This window comes from Aquila chrysaetos, chromosome 24, assembly GCF_900496995.4.
Source record: "Aquila chrysaetos chrysaetos chromosome 24, bAquChr1.4, whole genome shotgun sequence".
Lineage (NCBI taxonomy): Eukaryota > Metazoa > Chordata > Aves > Accipitriformes > Accipitridae > Aquila > Aquila chrysaetos.
In genome coordinates, this window is record NC_044027.1 from 19890063 (window position 1) to 19911237 (window position 21175).

General features: G+C 42.8%; 1 protein-coding gene across 5 annotated transcripts in view; it reads right to left on the reverse strand.

The window, feature by feature from the left end:
• MAPKAP1 (MAPK associated protein 1) overlaps positions 1-21175 on the reverse strand; it is a 108843-nt gene that overhangs the window by 25296 nt on the left and 62372 nt on the right. For 4 of the 5 annotated variants that reach the window (XM_030000267.2, XM_030000265.2, XM_030000268.2 and 1 more), the window contains one exon: positions 2411-2518. The exons of the other annotated variant lie outside the window; for it this stretch is intronic. In XM_030000267.2, coding sequence (XP_029856127.1) covers positions 2411-2518 — 108 coding nt within the window. The remainder of the gene's footprint in view (positions 1-2410; positions 2519-21175) is intronic. 5 annotated transcript variants of the gene reach the window in all.

The window sequence follows — 21175 nt, forward strand, 5'->3', positions numbered from 1 at the left end:
TCCAATTTCTTACTGTGTATTGGGGGAACCAGGCTATGTACAATGCATGAATTATGACTGATCTTATATACTGTATTGTCCTTGAACATCTATGTGTGTAGAGAGTTAACTGCATGGGTGTTTCATATATATCCCCGAGCAGGGACAACGGAAGATCACTTTAAATTCACCCACATTTTGGGGGAGAAACTATAAGCAGACGATTTCTCCTGCATTCCTTATTCGAGTTTGGTATCAATTCAGAAAACATTCGGTAATAGCACAGCAGAAAAGAGACAGAATTCATGTAAGCATTTATTATTTTGCCTAGATTACTGTCAGCCTTGAACAAACTAAAACAGTGACCTGCTCTTGAACTCTACAGAGTCCAAGTGTCTGTTTTGCCTTCGCTTCTCCATGTTCCAGGTGCTGGCTGACAAACACGAGACCCACGAATGGGACAAAAAGCCACCACCTACCGACACGATGCCACCGCAGCAGAGGAGGATGGCGGCTGCGGCAGCACCAGGAGCACGGGGAGCCCTTGGGGTCCAGCCCAGGGTGTTTCCCATTACAGGGAAATCAACCATCCTAGCAGGGGGCTCCAGATCACCCTCTCAGATGGGCACCCTCGATTTGCTTAATGAGGGCCAGGAGAGCTCACGAATTAAGTGTACTTTTGACATGACAGCCTCAGGGATCTATCCTACGCCTTCCCACGTTCTGTTCTGCTGAGGAGCTTGCTTCTGTGTCCCTTCACTGAGGAGGGAAGAGGAGCAGTCACTGCACAAGGACTTCAGGGAAAGGGAAAAGTGTTCCCTCAACATTACGACTGATGTTTATTTTGAGACAAGGCCTCTGAGGCTCTCCTGGAGCATTTGCTACTTACTGGTGTGGAGTAGACCGAATGCCTCCTGCTAAACCACTTACAAACTTAGGACAGATTTACTATTAAAGTAATGGCACAACCTGCACCTCGTCACTCACGACAGCTAAGAGCATCAGTAGATATAGCTACAAGCAACAGCATGGATTTCTCCACAGATGATGAAAATACGTTAAAAATGCAGTATATACAATATACTTTTACTTACAGAGCCTGGATAAAATTGTTATTTTTAATCAAAATGTGCAAAACCTATGAAAGTATGACTATTACGTATCTTTTCATAGATTAAAAATTGATGCAAAAATAATAGCTGGGATGCAGGCGTCAGGGAATTCTGGCTTGTGGAAGAGTGCAACTTGATTAGTGAGGTTAAAATTGCTCCATTTCCTCATGCACAGCACCCCTGCTACCTTCTGTGCATTCTCTCCTACAGTTTCTTAGAACCATTTAATGAAGAAATGAACCAGGAGCATCAAGAATATTTTGGGAGCAAGTCCCACTCTACGGAGAACGGCAGCCAAAACTGCAAGTGCTTAATCTCAGCTCCAGCATTGATGTACCACCAGAGAGCTCGTGGCAGCTGCGTCTCACCTCTGCTATGCCTTAAATGTCTACTGCTTGCCACTGGAATTAGGAGGTACTTCAGGGATGCTCTGCTGTCATTCTAGGATAAAATATGAAATGCTATAGCCAAAAAGCACAAATGGAAAGGTCTAATCTTTGTAAAGAAAGAAAAAACTCTTCTACTACTTGAAACAGGCTCTTACTGTGATTGTTTGCAGCAAACACTCTGAGCATGGTCTTGGCTGAGAGCATGAATGCTACTGGGTTCCTCATTAGTACCATCAACATTTTTACAGCTGAATTAAAATGGAATGACAAAAACCCCAAAACTGAGAGCATGACTGTTGGAAAGGATGAAGGATGGACCAAAATGCTATGGAGGACAAACACAAATCAATGTTAAATTTTTTTTTTTAAAGTTTCATATAATTCATTCTAAAGAAATAAATCAGGAAATAATATTAGCACCATTAAAACAGTAACAGAATAAAAGTATTTGAGCATAGCTGGAGAGAAGATTATCTGTCTAGCACTTTAAAAAAATCATCAAACTGCTCTAGTTATATCTGCATGGTTAATTTCTTTAAATTCTATTAGAAAAAAATCAGTGCCTCTAACAGCTCTATTGACATGGCAAAATATACTGCAGATCAATCACTTTATTCACTAAGCAATGCCTGCAACAGAAAAAGTTTCATATTTCCAGTGTTTTTCAGGGTTGGTCATAACTTTACAGAGCAGAGTTTAACAGAAAAAGATTAATCATGAAGTGATAAACAGGATGCAGACTATTTACTAGAAGGTATGAAATCCATCATTTCCCTCTGGAATATTGTTTTGGCACAACTGAGAAGTGCCTCGGGAAAGAGAGTCTCGACAAAACTTACTTGCCCAGACAGTACAGCTTGTATTCCAAAATACATAACTTATGTGAGTTTAAGCAATTTACAAGAGCAAAAGTGAAAAGGGGAAACATACTGTTCTCCCGGACAAGGCAGAATTCCAAAGTGCTCTGGCTCTCCAAGGTACAGTCTAAATCTACTGGGACATTAGGTTCACTCTGCTTCTCCAGCCGATACTGAGGACCTGAAACATAAAGTAACTTGTAAAATCATCTGTTTTCTAACAAAGTGATGGCTTATCACGTTCAACTAACATGAGATTACTTGTAGCCTAGAAGTAAGGCAGGTAGATGTTAATGTTTCAAAGCTCTTTGCCAAAGGGAAGGGCCCTATCATAGAAAGGTGGAGGATGGCGTGGAAGGAAACAACACGTTCCAGTTATCTTCAGCTGTCTAACAACGCTAGCTGACAAACTCTTGTCCGACATTTCTTGTATTATTCCTACACCAGATGAGCCTGTATTAAATACCCTGCCCATGCCACAAGACAGGCGTATTGCCTGTTGTAAGAAATATCTACTCAGACCTTGGCATGTATATATGTTGTATTATTTGGGCATCCTTCCTGATGTGAAAAAGCACAGTGTGTTTGCTCCCCTTTGCTCTGCCCTGTCTGTGGCTCTTCACAGACTGAAGACAGGCTGCTGTGAACGTTACCCCGGCTGCTGTTTGCGGGGGACGGAGCCCCTTCCCGCGCTGCCCGGGGCTGCGGCACACCGCAGCCCAGCCCCACGAGCCATGCTGGCCCAGACAGGAGCCACCCTGCGTACCCGGGCGCATTACTCTTCCAGGTTGGGATTAAAGCCTGCTGCTTGAGCACACGCTCAACCAAACGTACACTCAGACCCTCCGCAGGCGTGGAAAGCCGAGAAAAGCCCGGCCACGCAGGTAAGGCTGCCACAGCCTCGAGTGGTACCTGCACAGAGCACTGAGAAGTACCTGGGAAGGAAAGCAGCCCTTCTTTTATGAATTGTGTTTTGTCATGAAAATCAGCTCCATGACACCCAATTTGGCTATTTCTACTGCTGCCAACGGTGCATTTCTCAAAAGGCTGCACTTCTGAAGTGCAGGGTAAGGACCTCCTTACCCATCAGCAGCGATCAGCACTGCTTTCCAGGCTGAGTTGGGACAACGTGCCGGGTGGAGTTTGGCATCACCCAGCAGCTCAACGGCTGCAAGGAGCAGAAAGGGTCAGAGAGATGGACTTTGTCTTTTTCCAGAGATCTGTACACTGTTAACATTGAACTGCATTCAAACATAAGCACGTACAGATGCTGTTGCTTCAAATGAATTATTTTCATATACATCACATTTAATTGTAGATCTTCAAGATTCAGGTACCAACCTCCTTCTTCTCAAACCAAATCACTGAAGGAGAGATGATACTACTTAAAAAACTGTTTTCCAACTACAGAAAACGTATTACAAGATTGTTTTGACAAAAATTAGGCCACTTTTAAAAAAAAAAAATATCTTTCAGTTTAATGGATCCTTAAACTATATGCCTTAACTGGAATAAAAAAAGAACACACTAATACAATTCCAGGTGAAACCCCTGTAAGTCAGGTCCAGGCCTGCTGTCTGAACAGCAGGCAGGAGAGGACCCAACAGCTGAGAGGGGTGACTCGGGTAAGCCAAACTCCATGTGGGACCCCAGGCAGAAGAAAAGCCACTTCCAAAGGCAGGAGCTGGAGGAGGCAGATGAGCTCCCGTCCTCGCTGCACCCCCAAGCAGCGCAGGGTGGATCTCCACTCCTGCTCACACCTGTGTGCTGAAGTGCACACAAAGTTCTCAGCTGTGTAATTTCTGTATAATCCAGTAAAATAATGCTAAACAGATACCTGAAAAAATTTAAGTGATGCAAAGCACCTTTTAAACAGGTCTTAATGTAACTAAAAAACTAGAACTGAAATAACTGAAATAACTGAAATCTATTCCCTCTTTATCAGTACTTAAAATATTTCTGAATGTTTCCTGACTTTGAATTATGATAGTATATGATGAAATATTTAAAACATATAAAAAAATTAAGTATTTTAGCCTCAGATGGCATGCCTAAGAAATGGAATTTGTTAGCCAATTAATTTTAAATTTACTACACCAGAATTTCAATTACAGCTTCTCATTTCGTCTCCCCAGAAGCCATGTGAAGCGCTCGCTGCATGGCCCAAGCGCGTTCCGCTCCCGAAGTGGAACATTATTTCTCCGTAAAATGGAGCCCCCTTATTCCCGGTGACTCTCAGAGCAGATACAGAGCCAGGCTATTTGCAGGCCACAGGAGGAAAGCACAACTGCTCCCTCCCTGCCCAGTGCAATCAGCAACTGCATATGTAGCTGGTCAAAGCATTTACAGAACAAACCGCACTCAAGAAACAGCAGAGATGTCTCATACCAGCAGAAACAACAGAAAGGCAAATATATACAGCACCATCATTTCTCCTCTGCCAGCTACTGGAAATGTGATTAAAAATTTAAAATAAATTAAATAAACAGAGGCCTGGCTTGTTAGGCTCAAGCAAAATATACTGTATTGAAACAAATATCAAAGTGGTAAATCAATTTGTATTTAAAAACTGGTGTAGGTTTAAAAACAGAATCAGCGACAGCAAAACCTGCTTGCTTTGTCTGTTGGGAAGAAGTACCTTCCAGAGGTTCCCAAACTACATCCAAATGCTGAATACTACCCAGCAACGACAAAGCTAGCAGAACTGTTGGTTCCCATCTGAACGTCCGTGTTCTCGGTTCCTGGTACCAAATCCCTAACTCCAAGTGCTCCTACCGCAGACGGGGTCTCTTGCCTCCACCAGAGCCTCAGCCCACGATCACCAGGACCGGGATCTGCTGACGCCAGCGCCCATCGCTGCGTCCCAGCTCCCTGGTTCTTCATTACAGCCCCTCTCTCACCCCCACCCAAACCCACGTAAAATCAGAGCAAAGGAAGAAGCGAAATGAGCCTCTCTCGGAACTATTAACAGTTGGGCAGGCCTCCCTGAGCACGGCGCAGCAAGAGCCACTGCTCCGCTCCCAGCCCCAGCCTTGCCTGGCACCTCCGCAGGTGCCCTCTCAGGTGGATGCACCCAGAACACGTGTGTGATGAGCCAAGCTGATCCATTCCATAAAACGCACTTTTAAGTATTATACCTTCACCTATCCACCAAATCATTTCTATTAGTACAATTTTCTTTCATTCGCTCAGTGCTGCGCGAGAGCTGCTGCAGGGGACTGGCACTGAACCACGCGCTGCGCTCTCCAGCACAGAGAGGTGGACTCGCCGCTGGGTTTCTGAGACAGTGGGATGGGGCAAAAGGACAGATGTCAACACTACCAAAGCCTTAAACTTATCAGAGAATCATATGCACATGACAACAAGGGGACAAGGTTAAAAGCAGGAGCTTGGCAGCGGTTTACCATCCCTCTGCATGGATCCAGTTCCACCAGCTGGATCCACTCAAAAGAACAGCATCGCCCACCTCAGAAACAATCCTCATGCTGCTGAACAAGCTTCCCACCATCCTGCGGAGAGCTATCGATGATCACACCCCTCAACACCACCGTGCCAATGCCAAAGGATGATTTTTATCTGGAGCAAGTTGAGAATTCTGTGATCAGGTAAATTGTTTTATCCAGTTTGTGTCAAGACTGTATTAACTGTCTGCTAATAAAGCAATGAGATAGAGCTACAGATCAGAAACCAAGGCCACCTTTAAAATGAAAATACTAAGAAATTAATAAAAAAGTGTAAAAGGATTTTTACAGAGTATGTACTCTTAAATAATGTATTTTAAATATCTGTACACATTTACATGACCTCTACTTCACAACAGATGAAAAAAGTTAGGCTGATTCTGTGGAGGAGTTTTACTACCAGACTTCTCCTGCAAGTTCAAATGATGTCATTGTAGTAGAAATATTAGGTAATTTAATGGTCTCCGAACAGAATACTGCTCTGGGAATTTCAACAAAATTTCAAGTGGTAATACTGAAGCTGGATTTTATGGATTTCTGTAATCTGATGCAAATGCTCCGCGCAGTTGTAAAACAAACCTTTAAAATCCTGGCACGGACAGTCCTGGCCCGCGACCCAAGCAGAGCTCTCCCGCTGACGGCAGGGACTGCTGCTCCAGCACGTCCTGCATCCAGCGGCATCGGGCTGGGGCTGCAGCCCCGGGCTCTCACACAACGCTGCTCACTGGAGCAAGGGGGGAGAGTAAATCATGTGTATTATGTTCCACCACCGAGCTGGGAGCGAGTACGTTAAAATTCAAGTTACCAGGGCAAAATATCCAGAAGACAAAGCTAATGAATGTGAACCCCTCTTCTAGTTCTGGAATTTTGTCACAAATACTTGGAGAGAGAGAAACTGTTGCTGGGTTAAAGCAAGCAGGGGGGGAGAAACAAGTGTTCTTGTGTCTGGAGAGGAAGGAGGGAACCAAGGCAGCAGCCTGAAACGAGCCACAAAATGGTGACAGAGAAGTGGCTATACCTTCAAGCAAACTCTTTTTGTTCAAAAACCAGCAGAGGTTTGTTTGGGGCCCCAGAGGCCCCCCAGGAGAGCCTGAGAGCTCTCTCTGGGCCCCTTCTCCACCACATCTGGTGGCCTGAGGCATTAGGTCTTCTCCGTTCTTGGGTCGCGCCACTGGTAAAGCGTCCCGCACGCAGGAGCGGGCGCCTAAGCCACGTACTGCAAATACGACCAGCAACAGCAGTTTTTCTCTTCTAGACTCGTTCTGGTGTACTGACAGACCAGCAGCCGTGGAGGAACAGGGCTGGCTTCGACAGACAGACAGACAGAGCTGCTCGCTCCCAGGGCCACGCTCCCCATCCCTGGAGCCGGGCGCTCGCACGCCTCGCCTGCGGAGCTGATCCTCCATAACACACCTCCCTCCCGCTGAAATCCCCATTTAACCGTCCACACCGTGGCTTCTGCCTACAGATATCCACTGTACTTCATTATTTCAAGATACCCCTTTAAACAGAGGAAGGTTTATCAGGAATTAAAAACGAACAAGGAAACAACCCCCAGTACTACATCCACAGCTTTCCTACGGCACAATACAAAGGTGCCCCAGGAAGAATCCCACCGAATAATCAAATTAAGCAGCTCTCTTACAAAAGGCGAATGGCCATCCGCATAACAACAAACCAATTCTGTTGCCATTTAAGCTGCAAAGCCTTCAGAATGGGGTTTTGAAAGCATGACCCATCAGTTCTAATTTTTAAAACTTAGCCCTTCAGTCAAGACTAGAAAAAGGCCCATTCCAACTTTTATCTTCACTACAAAGTGCTGTTATCTTGGGCTGATGTCAGGAGCTCTATCTCTCTTTCTGCTGACAAGCAGAGACGAGAGAGATAAGATTGGGAACGAATCTCACTTCTCTGAGTAAATAAATAATCAATACTCATCTAAATGTAAATGAGAAAGTATCCCCCTCTGATAACAGGGCTCTTATCAAACAGCCAATTTTCTACAGACATTTGGCCTCAACCAAATCACCATCATTCAGCCCCAGCCTAATGGCTAAAAATCGTAACTAAATTGAACCGATCACCAGAGATCAACTAAGTTCAGCCATGGCTACTACAGGTTCAAATGTTTGGAATGCAATTTTTCCCCCATTAACTTTCAATAGCAATGAAGAATACCACGGTCAGGGGTTGAATCTGCACAATAAACAAACACTAACACTTAAAAAGACAATGAGGCTTTAAACAAAACCCCAAACAAAACCCACCTCCATCTCCAAACTAGTTAATAGGGTAAAATAAGGATTATAGAAAGACTTACCTCAGTATTTAATGTTTGTGAAGTTGTCAAACCTAAACTAAAAAGACTCATATAAACAAGAAACCCCAAATAGTTTAAAACTGAACCTATATTTTACAGTGTTAGTCTCTGCAACAAAACACATTGCTACGTCCTATTTATCCCTTATCTTTACCTCCCTCTCAAGAGCTCCTATAATTCTCACAAAAGTCCCAGTTCCAGCTGTGCTCTGTCAGCTGTTTCTGCTCCCTTTATGGTCCATGCATTTGTTCAAAACACTTTTGAATTTCTGATTTCCATAACACTGACCTCCAGAATTTATTGCACTGTACGAGAAAAAGAATTCCCTTTTGTTTCAAAAAGCCATTGCCAAGCCACTGCTTTCGGGGCATGCAGTTCTTGTCTTCTGAACAACCGTGATAAAACCCTCCCAATTTACCGTCTCTACCACATGCACTTCATAAACTTCTCTTGTACCCAGTCATGTCTTTTCCAAACTAGAAAAGATCTTCTCTCCTTAGCATCTACTCCTCATTTCACATGTCTGATCCATTTTTGCACTCATCCATTTCTGTATCTTTTTACTTCTATATTACCCTTTTTGAGATAAAATATAACAATTAAGATGAGGGCACATAATGATTTATGAACTGGCATAGTAAAGCTTTCTGTTTTGTTCTCTACTCCTTTCCCAATTTCTGATGTTCAATTTGTCTTTCTGACTGCTCCTAAGCACTGAGCTGAAGTGTTCAGAGAACTACCCATGACGACTCCAGGATACTTTTCTTGACTGATGGAAGGTAATTAGAGCCCGTCATTGTATACATATAGTTACGGCTGCTTTCCACCATGTATATTATTTTGCACTCATTGACACTGAATTCCCTCTCTCATTTTATTGTCCCCTCACTCAGCATTGTGAGATACCTCTGCAGTGCTTCACAGACAGCTTTTATTTGCACTATTCTTACTTCTTTTGTATCAACAGCACATTTTGTCACATCAGCATTCACATCCTTTTCCATGCCCCACATTAACAGAACAATGCAGGTTCTACCAGTTCCAGTGGAACTCCACCAGTAACCTAGTTACTAATAATGGAGGGCCATTATTCCTATTCTTTGTTTCCTGTCTTTTAATCAATTATTAATCCATGTGAGGATCCTCCTTCTCATCCTGTGACAGCTTAATTGCTCTATGAGCCTTTGTCAAATCTTTTTTGGAAATCTAAGCATGCTATATAAAACACATCATCCTTATTCAGATGGTCTCTGACTTCCTCAAAGACTGCTCACCGGTTTCTGAGGCACAACCTGCTCTAAAAAACGATGCTGATTTTTCTCCTCAGTATATTGCATTTGTCCGCATGTCATCTATTAATTCTGCTCTTTGCTACAATTTCATTTTACAATTTTGCAGTTTGCCTGGTAAGGAAGCCAAGGTATACTGGTCTCTCCTTGAACTCCTTCAACAAACACTTGCCACCATCCATACCCGCGAGAGCAGCAGATACGAGCAACATATTATATATCATATTTAACAGTACAGCATCTTCGTATCTGACCCCTACCAAATGTCTCGGTGACTACGGTCTGCTCGTGGTGCTTGGTTACTGTTCGCAGATTAGTTTTAAAGCTCACTCTCCTAGCACGGGTCCTCTGACAACTCTCTACAGAAACGCTCTGGCACAAGAACATCGTCAGCCTCCAAACGCCAGACCTGCTGAGGCCTGCAGCAGAAAGGGGTACGCACCCCACCGTATTTCAGCAGAACTGTAAAACTCGTCTGGTTTTGCAGCAGACAAAGACCTGTCCCCAGTGAGCCAGCAAACGCTATGCCAAGAGCTACGAGACAGCCTGCATGTCCATGGTGGTGAAGGATGTCCTATTTTGGCCCGTCACCCAAAACAATTGCCGAAGTTTGTACGGTGCTGTAGGAGGACTTCCCTGTCTCTGTACGGCCAGCCCCATCGCCAGCCCCATGGCGCTCCCTCGCCCGCCTCTCCCACACGGCCTGGGCTGCGCTCGCACAAGAGCCGGCATCGCTGCATGGGGACGGTGCGGTGCGCCGGCCGAGGACGCCTCACACCAACTGGCGCTAACCCGGAGGAAAGCGCGGGAGCACGCCGTCGCCGCAGCGCCGCCGGCACGAGCGCTCCTGCGCATACGGCTGTAATTCCAAAATAACACATGAAAAATCAGAAATGTACAGGCAGTTAGGCAGTCATCGCCTAATAGCCACGGCGGTAGATGCCAGAAAGACAGTAAATAAGCAGAAGTGAACATGAGCTATGTTTCAGGCTCTGTCCACGTACAGAACTAAGACAGGAAAGTAGTCAAAAGAAAACAGTTGATAAACATTTAATGTTGATGTCTGGGGTACTTTCCTATTTCAGGTTTCTCCTTTCACGAGGATACATGATTTATTGCTTCACTGCTCCAACCCTAGGTTTTGAAAGTGTGATTTCTTTTGAGTTTAAACTATATTTATATTTATTTTTTTGTTATCACTTTTTTATTATTGCTATAGAAAATATTTGCTGGAAATATGTTGCAGCTATTACAAGGTCATAAAAAAGAGGAGGTTTATGTATTTCTATCATTTCAAATAGTCTGTCAGAAAGTATCAGTCGCGCTAAGTGTAAGACTACTGGATTCCAGCTTTCCCTCTGCCAGCACATGGGCAGCATATGGAAGAATTAAAATAGCTCCATGCGGATGCTCCTTGGGTGCTGGCTGGGAGTACGCGAACCGAGGCATCGCGGCGTCCTCCGGGAGGTCCTCCCTGGGGCGCAGTCTGCCTCTGGAGAGGCACAGATGAAGACCAGCTTTCCCATCAATGCCGGACACTGACCCTGGGCTAGAAGATGAATACTGGGCAAGGACTATAAACAAAAGAGGACTGAAGAGGGAGAGGGATCGATACGCTGCGGAGAGCACAGAAACTGGGAACAGAGAGAGGTCTCAGGCCTCCTTCCGTAGGATTTTTCTTAGAACATGACAGAAGGGGCAAGGATTCCATTGTGTGCTTGGCAATGACAATAAAACAACAGAAAATATGTAAACAGTTTGAGAGGAAATAGCTGTAAAGCCAGAATGTTTACATCTCAAATCCTACTACTATGAGGACATCTTAAATCTGTTTATCCGTTAAAAATCCCCAAAGCCCCTCAACACCTCTGAAGTGGAATAAAGATTTTATCATTACAAATGCAAATACTGCTTAATAAATAAAGATATTTAAATAGTGAAAACAAACTTTTAACATTACGCCCAAGCATGAGACTTTTTTTTTAGTCCAATCTGTTTTTTCTTAACTTGCACTGTTGTGACATTACTGAATTTTACATACAGTTATCTGCTGCTCTCCGCAGAAATACAGATGGTTTTTGTAGAAATAAACAGTCATTTATATGAAACAATTGTAAAATAGTTTATGGAAACCAGTGGTGTAATGCATTCAAATAAATGCCAGGACCGGCTGATGGAGAGCCAAGGTGTTAAATCACACTGCTTAAGAATTCAGCTGTGGGAAACAGATAGTAAATCCAGAGTGACAGAATTTCCAGTGATGGCAAAGGTTTCTGACATCTAGTCCAGTACACAAAAACTACAGCAGTTCAAACCCATTTTACTTAACACTACCTTGACAGCCAGTGAAATTAAAGAATTTAGTCAAAAGCCCCTTAAAAAGAAACAAACACTTCATTTATGTATTGCTTTTTTGTAGAATAGAAAACATGCAGCATAACTAGCAGCAAACCAGCCTTTGCAAAACATTAACAGAAGTGCTTTATTTAATTGCTACTATAGAATTTCATTCTTTTTGCATTAGCAATATACAGCTCTAAAGCTGAAAGGAGAAAGAAATCATCATGTTTGATCTAGAACGTAATGTACCTATAGCAGAAATACAGTATACAGAATTTTTTTTTTTTTTTAATCACAGATTTAAGGGACAATGTCAGGGCAAGCAGCTGCACAGGTTACTGGCAGGGCAGTACACACTACAGCTAACACACCCTACGTCCCCTCCACAGTCTGCTACCTAAAAGACGGCACCAATGCGAACATCCTGCGATCCAAGCTCAGATGGTTATTTGTGATGCAGATCACCTTGAGGTCTCTGTCTTACTGACTTGGATTATGAAGTGGGAAAGGTGCTTTCTATAAGTATCTAATAAGATCTATAAGTAATAGTATTGCAGCAAGGGGCAATACAACCACCCGGACGGGTCCATTACAGGCTTCACAAAAAACTAGCAGGAAGGAGATGGTCCCATGAATGTACCCGGTGTATCAGCAGTGTCTTCCTTCATGAGAGTGGATAAAGTAAACAAAAAAGTCTCTATCATCCAAACACTGAACTGCAGAATTTAAAATGTCACATAAATTACAGCTTTATTACCAATCCAGAAGAACCAATAAAGGTATGATTCCAATACCAACAGCTCTAAAATAGACTCAGTTCAATATTTCACTTTCATTTCAGAGGCCAGGCATGAAAAATTTTCCTCAACCATTCAGGCTGATGTCCAGAATCCCATCAGCCCAAACGCACAGGACCAACGAGCTATTTCTATTCTGACAAACTATTCACAAACTTTTTTCCCTGATGAGCTGTTCCACGTACACCAACATCGCCGTCCCCCCGTCACGTCAGTGTCTGCTCAGCATCAGCAGGCTGGTGAGAAAGGGCTTGCTGACATAAATTATTACTGCTGCAAAACAGAGATGGAGTTTGTAGGCAGAAGGAAATCATTTCAAGCAGCCTCTATCACACCCACTCCAGCACAGAGGGTCTCACCCTGCACACCACCAATCCTGCTGAGGAAAATCTGCTACGAAAATAACAAGCACGCAATCCTTCCTCTTTCCCTAACACACATCACGGCAGAGAGCAAGCGAGCATCTGACCCAAACACAACTCCGGGAACGTGGGGGCAGAGGGTGCTGAGCAGGAGGGGCAAGGAAAGCCACAACCCGGCAGCAGCGAGCCCCTCCGAGGAGCAGCCGCAGGACCGGACAGCCAGCTCCTTACCACTGCATGGCACCGCCAGAACAGGGAGAAAGCTGGGACAACTGGGGCTATACATTTACACTTATGCCTTTTTTACTGTGTTGCCTCTTTGGTGAAAGGGGGGCAAGCAAGCAGGAGAGTCTTGACCAAGGATCTGCAAATACTGATGTTCTTTTTAATTTAAATCCTGCTAATATAAACAGCTTAATGCAAGGAAAACCAGGATTTCTGAAGTATTTCCAGGTAAAGCCATTCATAACTGGGGGCAGAAGACTCTGCGGGGATGCTATAATTATCCAAAACAAAGCACTGAAAGCCAAAGAAACTCAAAACTACCATTAAGCAGAAAAGCATGCATGTAAACACAAGGAAATACAAATTAATTGGCTTTTCACTGTCACAGATGCTGGGTCTTCCATCTCTTAAAGAGTCAGAGCAAACATATGCATCGCCTACTCTAACATACTTACTTTTAAATTTAAACTCTTCAGTTACCATCATTCAACGACACTATCAAACTTTAATGACAGTTATTCTAATTGTGCTTCGTCTCTTAAAAATGCCTTAATCACAGGGCTGTGGTTTTACATAGTTTATCTTCCCAATTCTCCTTTTTAAAAAAAAAAAAAAAAAAAAAAAAAAATATATATAAGAAATAAAAATACACACCACACCCCTTTCCAGCCATTTCTTTTTGTCCTATTGCCCTGCCTGCAAGATGGGGATGAGAAAGCAAAACTCAAGCAAGACCTGCAGTTCCTCCAGCAGCAAGAGCAGCCAAGGAACAGGATTCTCCGTTTCCAGCCGCGCCAGCCCCAACGCCGACACCGCGGGGCCAGCCAGCGGTGCAGCGTGCCGTCCAGCATCAGGAAGGACTTTAACGGTTCTTCCCTGGCCTTAACACCTACAGCCCGTTAGTTCCTCCTCTCCTGTGCTTTCCAACACCCCGATAACCCCCACCATGAACTGGGAGAGCAGGCACCATCCAAAAGATGCTCAGAATTAGCACTTTTCCCTATACTTTGTTTTTTCCTGCCGCGTGCAACCACCCCCTTGGAAAGGAGACCCACCACCCCTGCTCCAAAGGGCAGCTGCAGCTCCGGGTGCCTGGGGGAGCCAGGGACAGCCTGCCCTGAGCCGGGCAGGGTCCTGCGGGGGGGGCCAGAGATGGGCTCCCCAGCCGACTCCGCTCCTGCCGAGAGCACAGGCTCACAGCAAGGTCCCTTGGGAACTCTCAGCAGCCAGGCATCAGGGTCTTAATCTTCTGATGAAAGGAAAGCATTTATTGACGGAGAACAACAGGGAAAATTTTCATTAATGCCGACAGTCATCTCAAGGCAACCAACACGTAAGAGTCCAAGGAGTTTAATCTATTTAGGAACTTACAAGAATTATATTCTGTTCTGGGGATTATTAGGGATATTTTTAAAAGTTGCAGTGTTACATTTCTTTAAAGACCTAACATTCAACAATTTAGAAATTAAAACGGAAACGTGTACATGACAGGAAGCAGATTCCACGTTCGAAATCTAAGGCGTAGTTTCAGGAGAGCCATTCTGCACATGCAACAGAGACCCTGGGCCCTCGCTCTAGATACTGGATTTGCTGAGGACCCCACAGAAATATATTTGCCTTCACAACTGAAGACAACCTGCTCCACAGAGGGAGCAAATCTGCACATTATAATCGGCTCCCGTCCTGCCTCTTCACTGCCAGCCTGCCCTGCCTGTAGCCACCGCTGCACTCCCGCGCTGCCAGCCCGACCTGCTCTCCTCCCTTTCTCCGGCCACGGGGACGCGGAGCCGTCGTGCCCCTTCCCGGCACTGTGGGAACGCCAGCTCTCCTTAGCATCTGCGGGAGGCAGGAACAAGACAAATCGAATGCAGCACCACAGCATCAATGCCAAGTATTTAGAAGCATAACTGCCGAGATACTCCAGAAATAGAAAAATCGTGGGACAGGTTTAAACGAAAACCTTCAGCGTTATGGCATCTGCACGATTTCCCTTGGGCCTGGCGGGGTGCTTGACAATAAGTGGTTTTTCACACAAATAGTATCTTTGTATTGCAGTTTTTGCTTATCTCCCATCTAAGTTTTGAATAAAATGTGTTTATAAACAGTTTCAGAAGCATGTTTAAGACATGAAATCTGACATTAAAAGTGGTGCTTAGACTGATATGTTAGAAAGTGAATTTTCAAACAAAACTCAGATCTCTTTTCCCTAGTTGCTTTCTGAATGGAAGATGAGCCTCATGTTTGCAGCAGCACTCTTTATTTTGAGCTTCTCTTCCCGAAGTTCTGAAGGATAACTTAACAGCTCTGTGTGAACAAATCTGAAATACAGGAATAATAAACCACTACAGAACACAGTTTTGTAATAAGTTGTGCTGCTTGCCACAGCTCCGAGTTACTGGGTGATGGAATTATTTTAACTGGCCTTTGCAGCTGTAATTCCTCTGGTTCTGTTGTAGAGACTAAAATATGATATGGAGGCTTTTATTTTTATGTCCTATCCCTGTTTCTTGAATTTTTCTCTTTCCTTATTCAACTTCCTGTGGCAGTGAGATAATACACTTATCCAGACTAGTAAGATTATTTTAGACTATTTTCGGTCACTTTGCACATTTTAAAGAATGCAAAAAGCACTAGTTGACAGCTGTTAGGGACTTGAATGTTATTGTAAAGCAGCTGTTTTCATTTATAGAAAAAGTATTAGTCTTTCTCCAAACTGAACAGAATACTAAGTTAATAACTCTCACCCCAACCTACGGAAAATACAGGTCATGTCTGTGAAATGTTGGCAGAAGGTATTGTTTATAACAATTAAACTCGTATAGCATTTTGTTCTTAAAAGGATTGAGCATTTCTTGTTCAGGGATGTTTGCAGTTTGAAGCAGCTATTAAATAATAATCAGTAGCATGTTCACCCTGCAAAGAATTTCTACTTAAAATCAGACAAGATTAATCAGACAAGGCTTCTCTCTTCACAAGAAATTTCAAATGAAGAGAGGCTGACATGGACCAGAAACAGGCAGGATTATTCTAACATTTCAGCATTTTACATTGTTTAGTTTTGTCTCTCATTTCCTCCTAGGAACATTCAGTTTTTATATACTGACATCAATGCTTAATTTGTTTGAAAACAAAGCCTCTGTACACATTCTCTCTGCATTCTTATTTACCTTACATTAGTATTTATAGTCCATTCAGTCAAGCTCTGGAGGAAAAGGCAACTGGCATCCCAGAGAATATATTTGTTGAAGAGCAAAAGGAATGAGACAGCTCAAAGGCAAGGAAGACAACTTTCAAGTGTACATACAGTTCCTGCACATATTTAATTTGAGAATCACCATGGCATCAAGATACACAAAGTATCAAGAATGAAGTCATCATCTTTCTTATGTTCTTAAAATTGTAAGCCATGCAAACATATTTTATAGAAAATATTGAATGCAGGCTTTAGTGCAGATATAAAAAGCCTGATAAGATCTACTTGCCTACTGCACATAGTGGGATGCTGTCAGACCCAGTCTTAGCTGTGCTGTGGTATCTGAACATAAGGGTCTCTGCATTTCATCTTGGAAAAACTGCTTTCCTTGGTCCAACTGAGTGCCTTCCTAAAAAGTAGCATTTAAAATGTACATCTACCATAACCTAAATTCCTAGGCTAACTGGGTAACACGTAAGTATTGGTAAAAGTAAGACCAGCAGAAATAGACACCAGATTGATTGTGTAGGAAAATAAGTTAGCAGTAAAGCAAATCAAGTTATATTGCTAATGGTATTTTACAGTTATGCAACATGATCTGTGCGACCTACAAAACTCTCTGCAAAGCACGAGGGTGGGATTTTAAAAGCATGCCTAATATCTACCTTTTTTAGAAGTTAATATTAAGACTCTTACTGATTTCTAGGGAGCAGAATTATACCAAGTTCTAAACCACCCAAATCTCCCCTTCTAAAAAGGCTTTTCAGGACTCCATTATTGTATCTGTCCAAAATCCAGACAGCACCATATCTGACATTTTCACTGATAAATTCAGGAAGAACGAGAAGTTCTTATGCTCATGATTTCAAGCATGTGATTCCCTTTCTGTAGATCTGCCACATTGCAGACCAATTTTATATTTAAACTATCAGCTGCTGGAGTGCTCACAATGTTCAAAAACATTCTCAAAGAGATCTAGACATGGCAAGGTTATACAAAGCAATCCTTAAACTATCTGTGGATATTGGGGTTCTCCACAGGACCTTTATCCCAGTATCTCAGCACTGCCCAGGCCAACGTGATATGCACAGCAAGGTCTCTGCAGCACTGAAGGGAGCTGTCAGCTTTTCTGCCCCCACTGCTGCAGCCCGCTGTGGTTAGGGTATCTCCCCATCCTTAGCCTCTTTCTCTCCCATTCTGGCTATTTTGAGAAAACTCTTTTGCGTGAGAGGCATCACCGAACCTCCCTCAAGGTGGTCCATCGCTGGATTAGACCAGCCTCCTCTGGGAGCTCATTCCACAACCAAGAGTGTTTTATTTCCAGCTCTCACGTAAAATATGCATGGGCAATACATGCTGCTGAGCATGCAATAGGTTAAACAAATTGATGATAAAGTATTCTACTTAGTTATTTTTCATTACCATAAGAAAACATCAATTACATTTTCTATTTTATGAGTGTACACAAGGGAATCCATTACAATAATAGAGAGGTTGTATGACTGTTTTTGCTGCTTCTTTCCTAAGCAAAAAGAACAGTTAGTTTTTAAAGACAATGAAACTAGCCCAGAGAAAAGGCAGGCACACCAGCATATCTGCATAGACAGTTCCTATCCTGATTTATCCAGCCTGACTCCAACTAATTAAACATCTGCCTCAACAATTTCCTCTGCAGATTTATCTTCTCCAGTATGTAGCACTGACTGGTTGTTACAGGCTTTTCCCTAACTTGCAGCCATTGCCACGTACTTCTTCCAGTTGGTTATTTGGGCACGTGGCAAGAGATGATACAGTATTCCCATTAACCCCCTGCTGCTGCCTGTTGTGGGACAGGTCACCACGCTCCCAAAGCATGGCTTCAGTACAATCATGTCCTCTATGAAATGACTTAAGGGCTGCAGTTCTCTCAGCTATAACACATACAGGTTATTTTACCACCTGCATTTCCTGTTGATTGACTCAAAAATTATTATTTAAAAAAGGTCAGAGTTCATACATCCAAGGCAAAAGCCTTGTGACACTAAGAAAGGAAAACTGCAAGGAATGTGAAATAGTTTGAATAGTTTGCAATAATTTTATCTAACATAATATCTAAATAGAGCTAGGTGCAATCAGAATATTGCTTCCATTTTTTTCATGCCGCTTTCTATGAAACAAAGGTTATACCCCACTTCTATCTCCTTCTACTGACCGGTATATCTTCCTGCAATAAATAATCTTCGGCTTGAAGTTAAATTACAGTCAAAAGTCTTTATTTGGCTTTCGTCTTTTCAACAAAAGGGATTTTGAAATAAACACATTGACATTTTTTACAGATGTAGTTCACACTACAGTGACACGAATGCTGGTGCACGTGCCGAAACAGAATGTGGGGAAACCTGGGCTCCGCGCGACCCTTTGTCAAGAGAAACTTTCTGTCATTAAGAGCCTTGTGCTCCAGGAGGTAGGCAAGGGCTGGTAGCTGCAAGAATGGTAATAGCACTTTTAAACAAAAATCAAAAATAGAGAAGCTCAGAAGGTCATCACCTCACAGAGGTGACTGACGCGTATGGATTTTCAGGAACTTGCGACACAATAGCTTGTTGAAAAACCTACTTGTAAGCTGCAGACTACTGTCTGAATAAAACAGAGAAAGCTAGTCTAGTGTTTTAGCCGTGGTCATGCTGGAACATCTCCCTCCTGACTATACAACAAAAATTCTTCAATTTCTTCCTCACCCAAAAAAGCCAACCAAGATTTGCATTTTCCTACAAACACAGGACCAATTTGAAAAATGTCATGTAAGTCAGTGGTGAAAATAGGTCAGAAAGCAATTTCTTATACAAGTACTTGGAAAGAGCATAAGCTGTAAACATAATGAACTTGTTTGTCCTGTGAAGACCAGTCTGGAGGCATATTGAAAATGTGCAGAAAAGTTCATAGGCATTTCAGTTTCATTAAACTATTACAAAAGCTTTAAATAAACATGTTAAGTCTATTTTCGGTTAGTACTTTTTAAAAATCAGAACAATCAACTTAAAAGGAAGCATTGCTGAATGAGAAGAAATACTTTTCTTAAATTATGTCTTATCTTTTATTCAGAACTTTGACATCCTAATCCACTGCTTAATAATGACTTGATGTACAATGGCACAGGACCGTACTGTGCTAATAGTCTGATCTTAAATTCCATTTATCTGTGCATCTCCCAGTGAAAGTAAGGGGCATATCCACTCCAAATATGAAGAATCTGGTGGTAGATGAAGAATGATGACAAAATCCTGTCCTACCCCGGCTCCAGTCTATCCATGCCTCCTGCGATGGCATCCTGAGCCTGTCCTTTAGCCCAGACAGCGTTTCCACCCGGCTCTGCTAACGGCAGCAGAAGGGACTGCGAAAGAGGCTTGTTTTGGATGCAGAGGGCAGCGCAAGCAAGAGGATCCCTCTGTGCAGACAGCTGCAATTTCTGCTGTTTTAAAGATGACAGGCAAGACCCTCCAAAACCCCACTACCTACCCCCCAAAGTGTGCTGACTGATGAATCACGGTTTTGGATAAGGGAAGTAACTGGGAATAAGGGAAGTTTTGAATAAGGGAAGATAATTTTCATTAAAAAAGTTTAATTTATGGTTTACCAATTTAATACATAAATACCTAATCTGAGAAGTCTCCTCACCCATGTGACACTATTATACGACAATTTCAATAATGCATTATGACTGCTCACCAACATTTAAAAAATAAAACAAAAAAAAGTATTTCATTTATGAAATTCAGTAAAATGGGAATTCAAGCAGAAACCTTTCCCTAGAGGGATCACTCTTCTCGCAGTGACTCCAATTCATGAAGCTTACAACTGCAGGTCCTAATTCTGGACATATCTGTACACAACTGAAATCTGCAAGCAACACCAACTATTTCAAGAAATCCAATTACATGTTCAAAAGTAAACATACTTATAAGTAACTAAAAGGTTTTTAGTCGTGACTTCTACTGCTGTTATATCCACAGCAGGGATGATGGTCATATCTCAAAAGAGGTGAGATGTCACATGGATAATTTATAAAAAGTAAATTGAAATGATTTCTTATACAATTAGAAAAAAACCAAATGATACATACATGCTTATATACCATTACTACAAAGGTTTCTGAGCAGAAGTGACAAGACAGTAGAAATGAATGTATTGGCTGAAGGAATAAAAGACAGGTCCATTCCATTTCTAAACTACTGAGCAAAATTAACAAAATAAAAGCAAACCCAAATTTCAAATGGACCAAGAGTGAAACATCTGTTACTCGAAGGAGGAAAGTAGTTTAAAGACTGAGCTAAGTGAATCCTTTAGCCACCTCCCTTCAGGGAAGAGAAATCTGACCCCAGGAAATAAATAAAAGTCACCCAAAAAGTGAACAAAAGAGGTGTTTGAAAAAAACAGAACACCATTCATCGCAGCTAACGACTTGTTCATTATGAGTGATGATGGATAAAGACTTCTCACGCTGAGATGAAATCAAGATTTATATGCATTGTTTCCTCTCCCAACTTGTGGGAAGATCATCATCATTTAATTCTATCTCTGCGGCCAGTGATGGGCATCCAGAGAGCTGGTTATCAAACGGCGCAGTCAGCTGGCAAAAGCCGAAACGTGCAGTTGGCACATCTGGACCGAGCTGCCACAGCCGAGGGTGAACAATGACTCCTGGCCAGCGGCCAAATTGCTGCAGACGCTGGCGGGTCTCATCTACAACCACCCCTACCAGCATCTCTCTCTCTCTCCCCCCTCCCACCTTTTTTTTTTTTTTTTTTTTTTTTTTTTTTTTTTTTTTTTACGAGAATCAGATTTTCATTGCTTCATTCAATTGCTCTCCTCTGC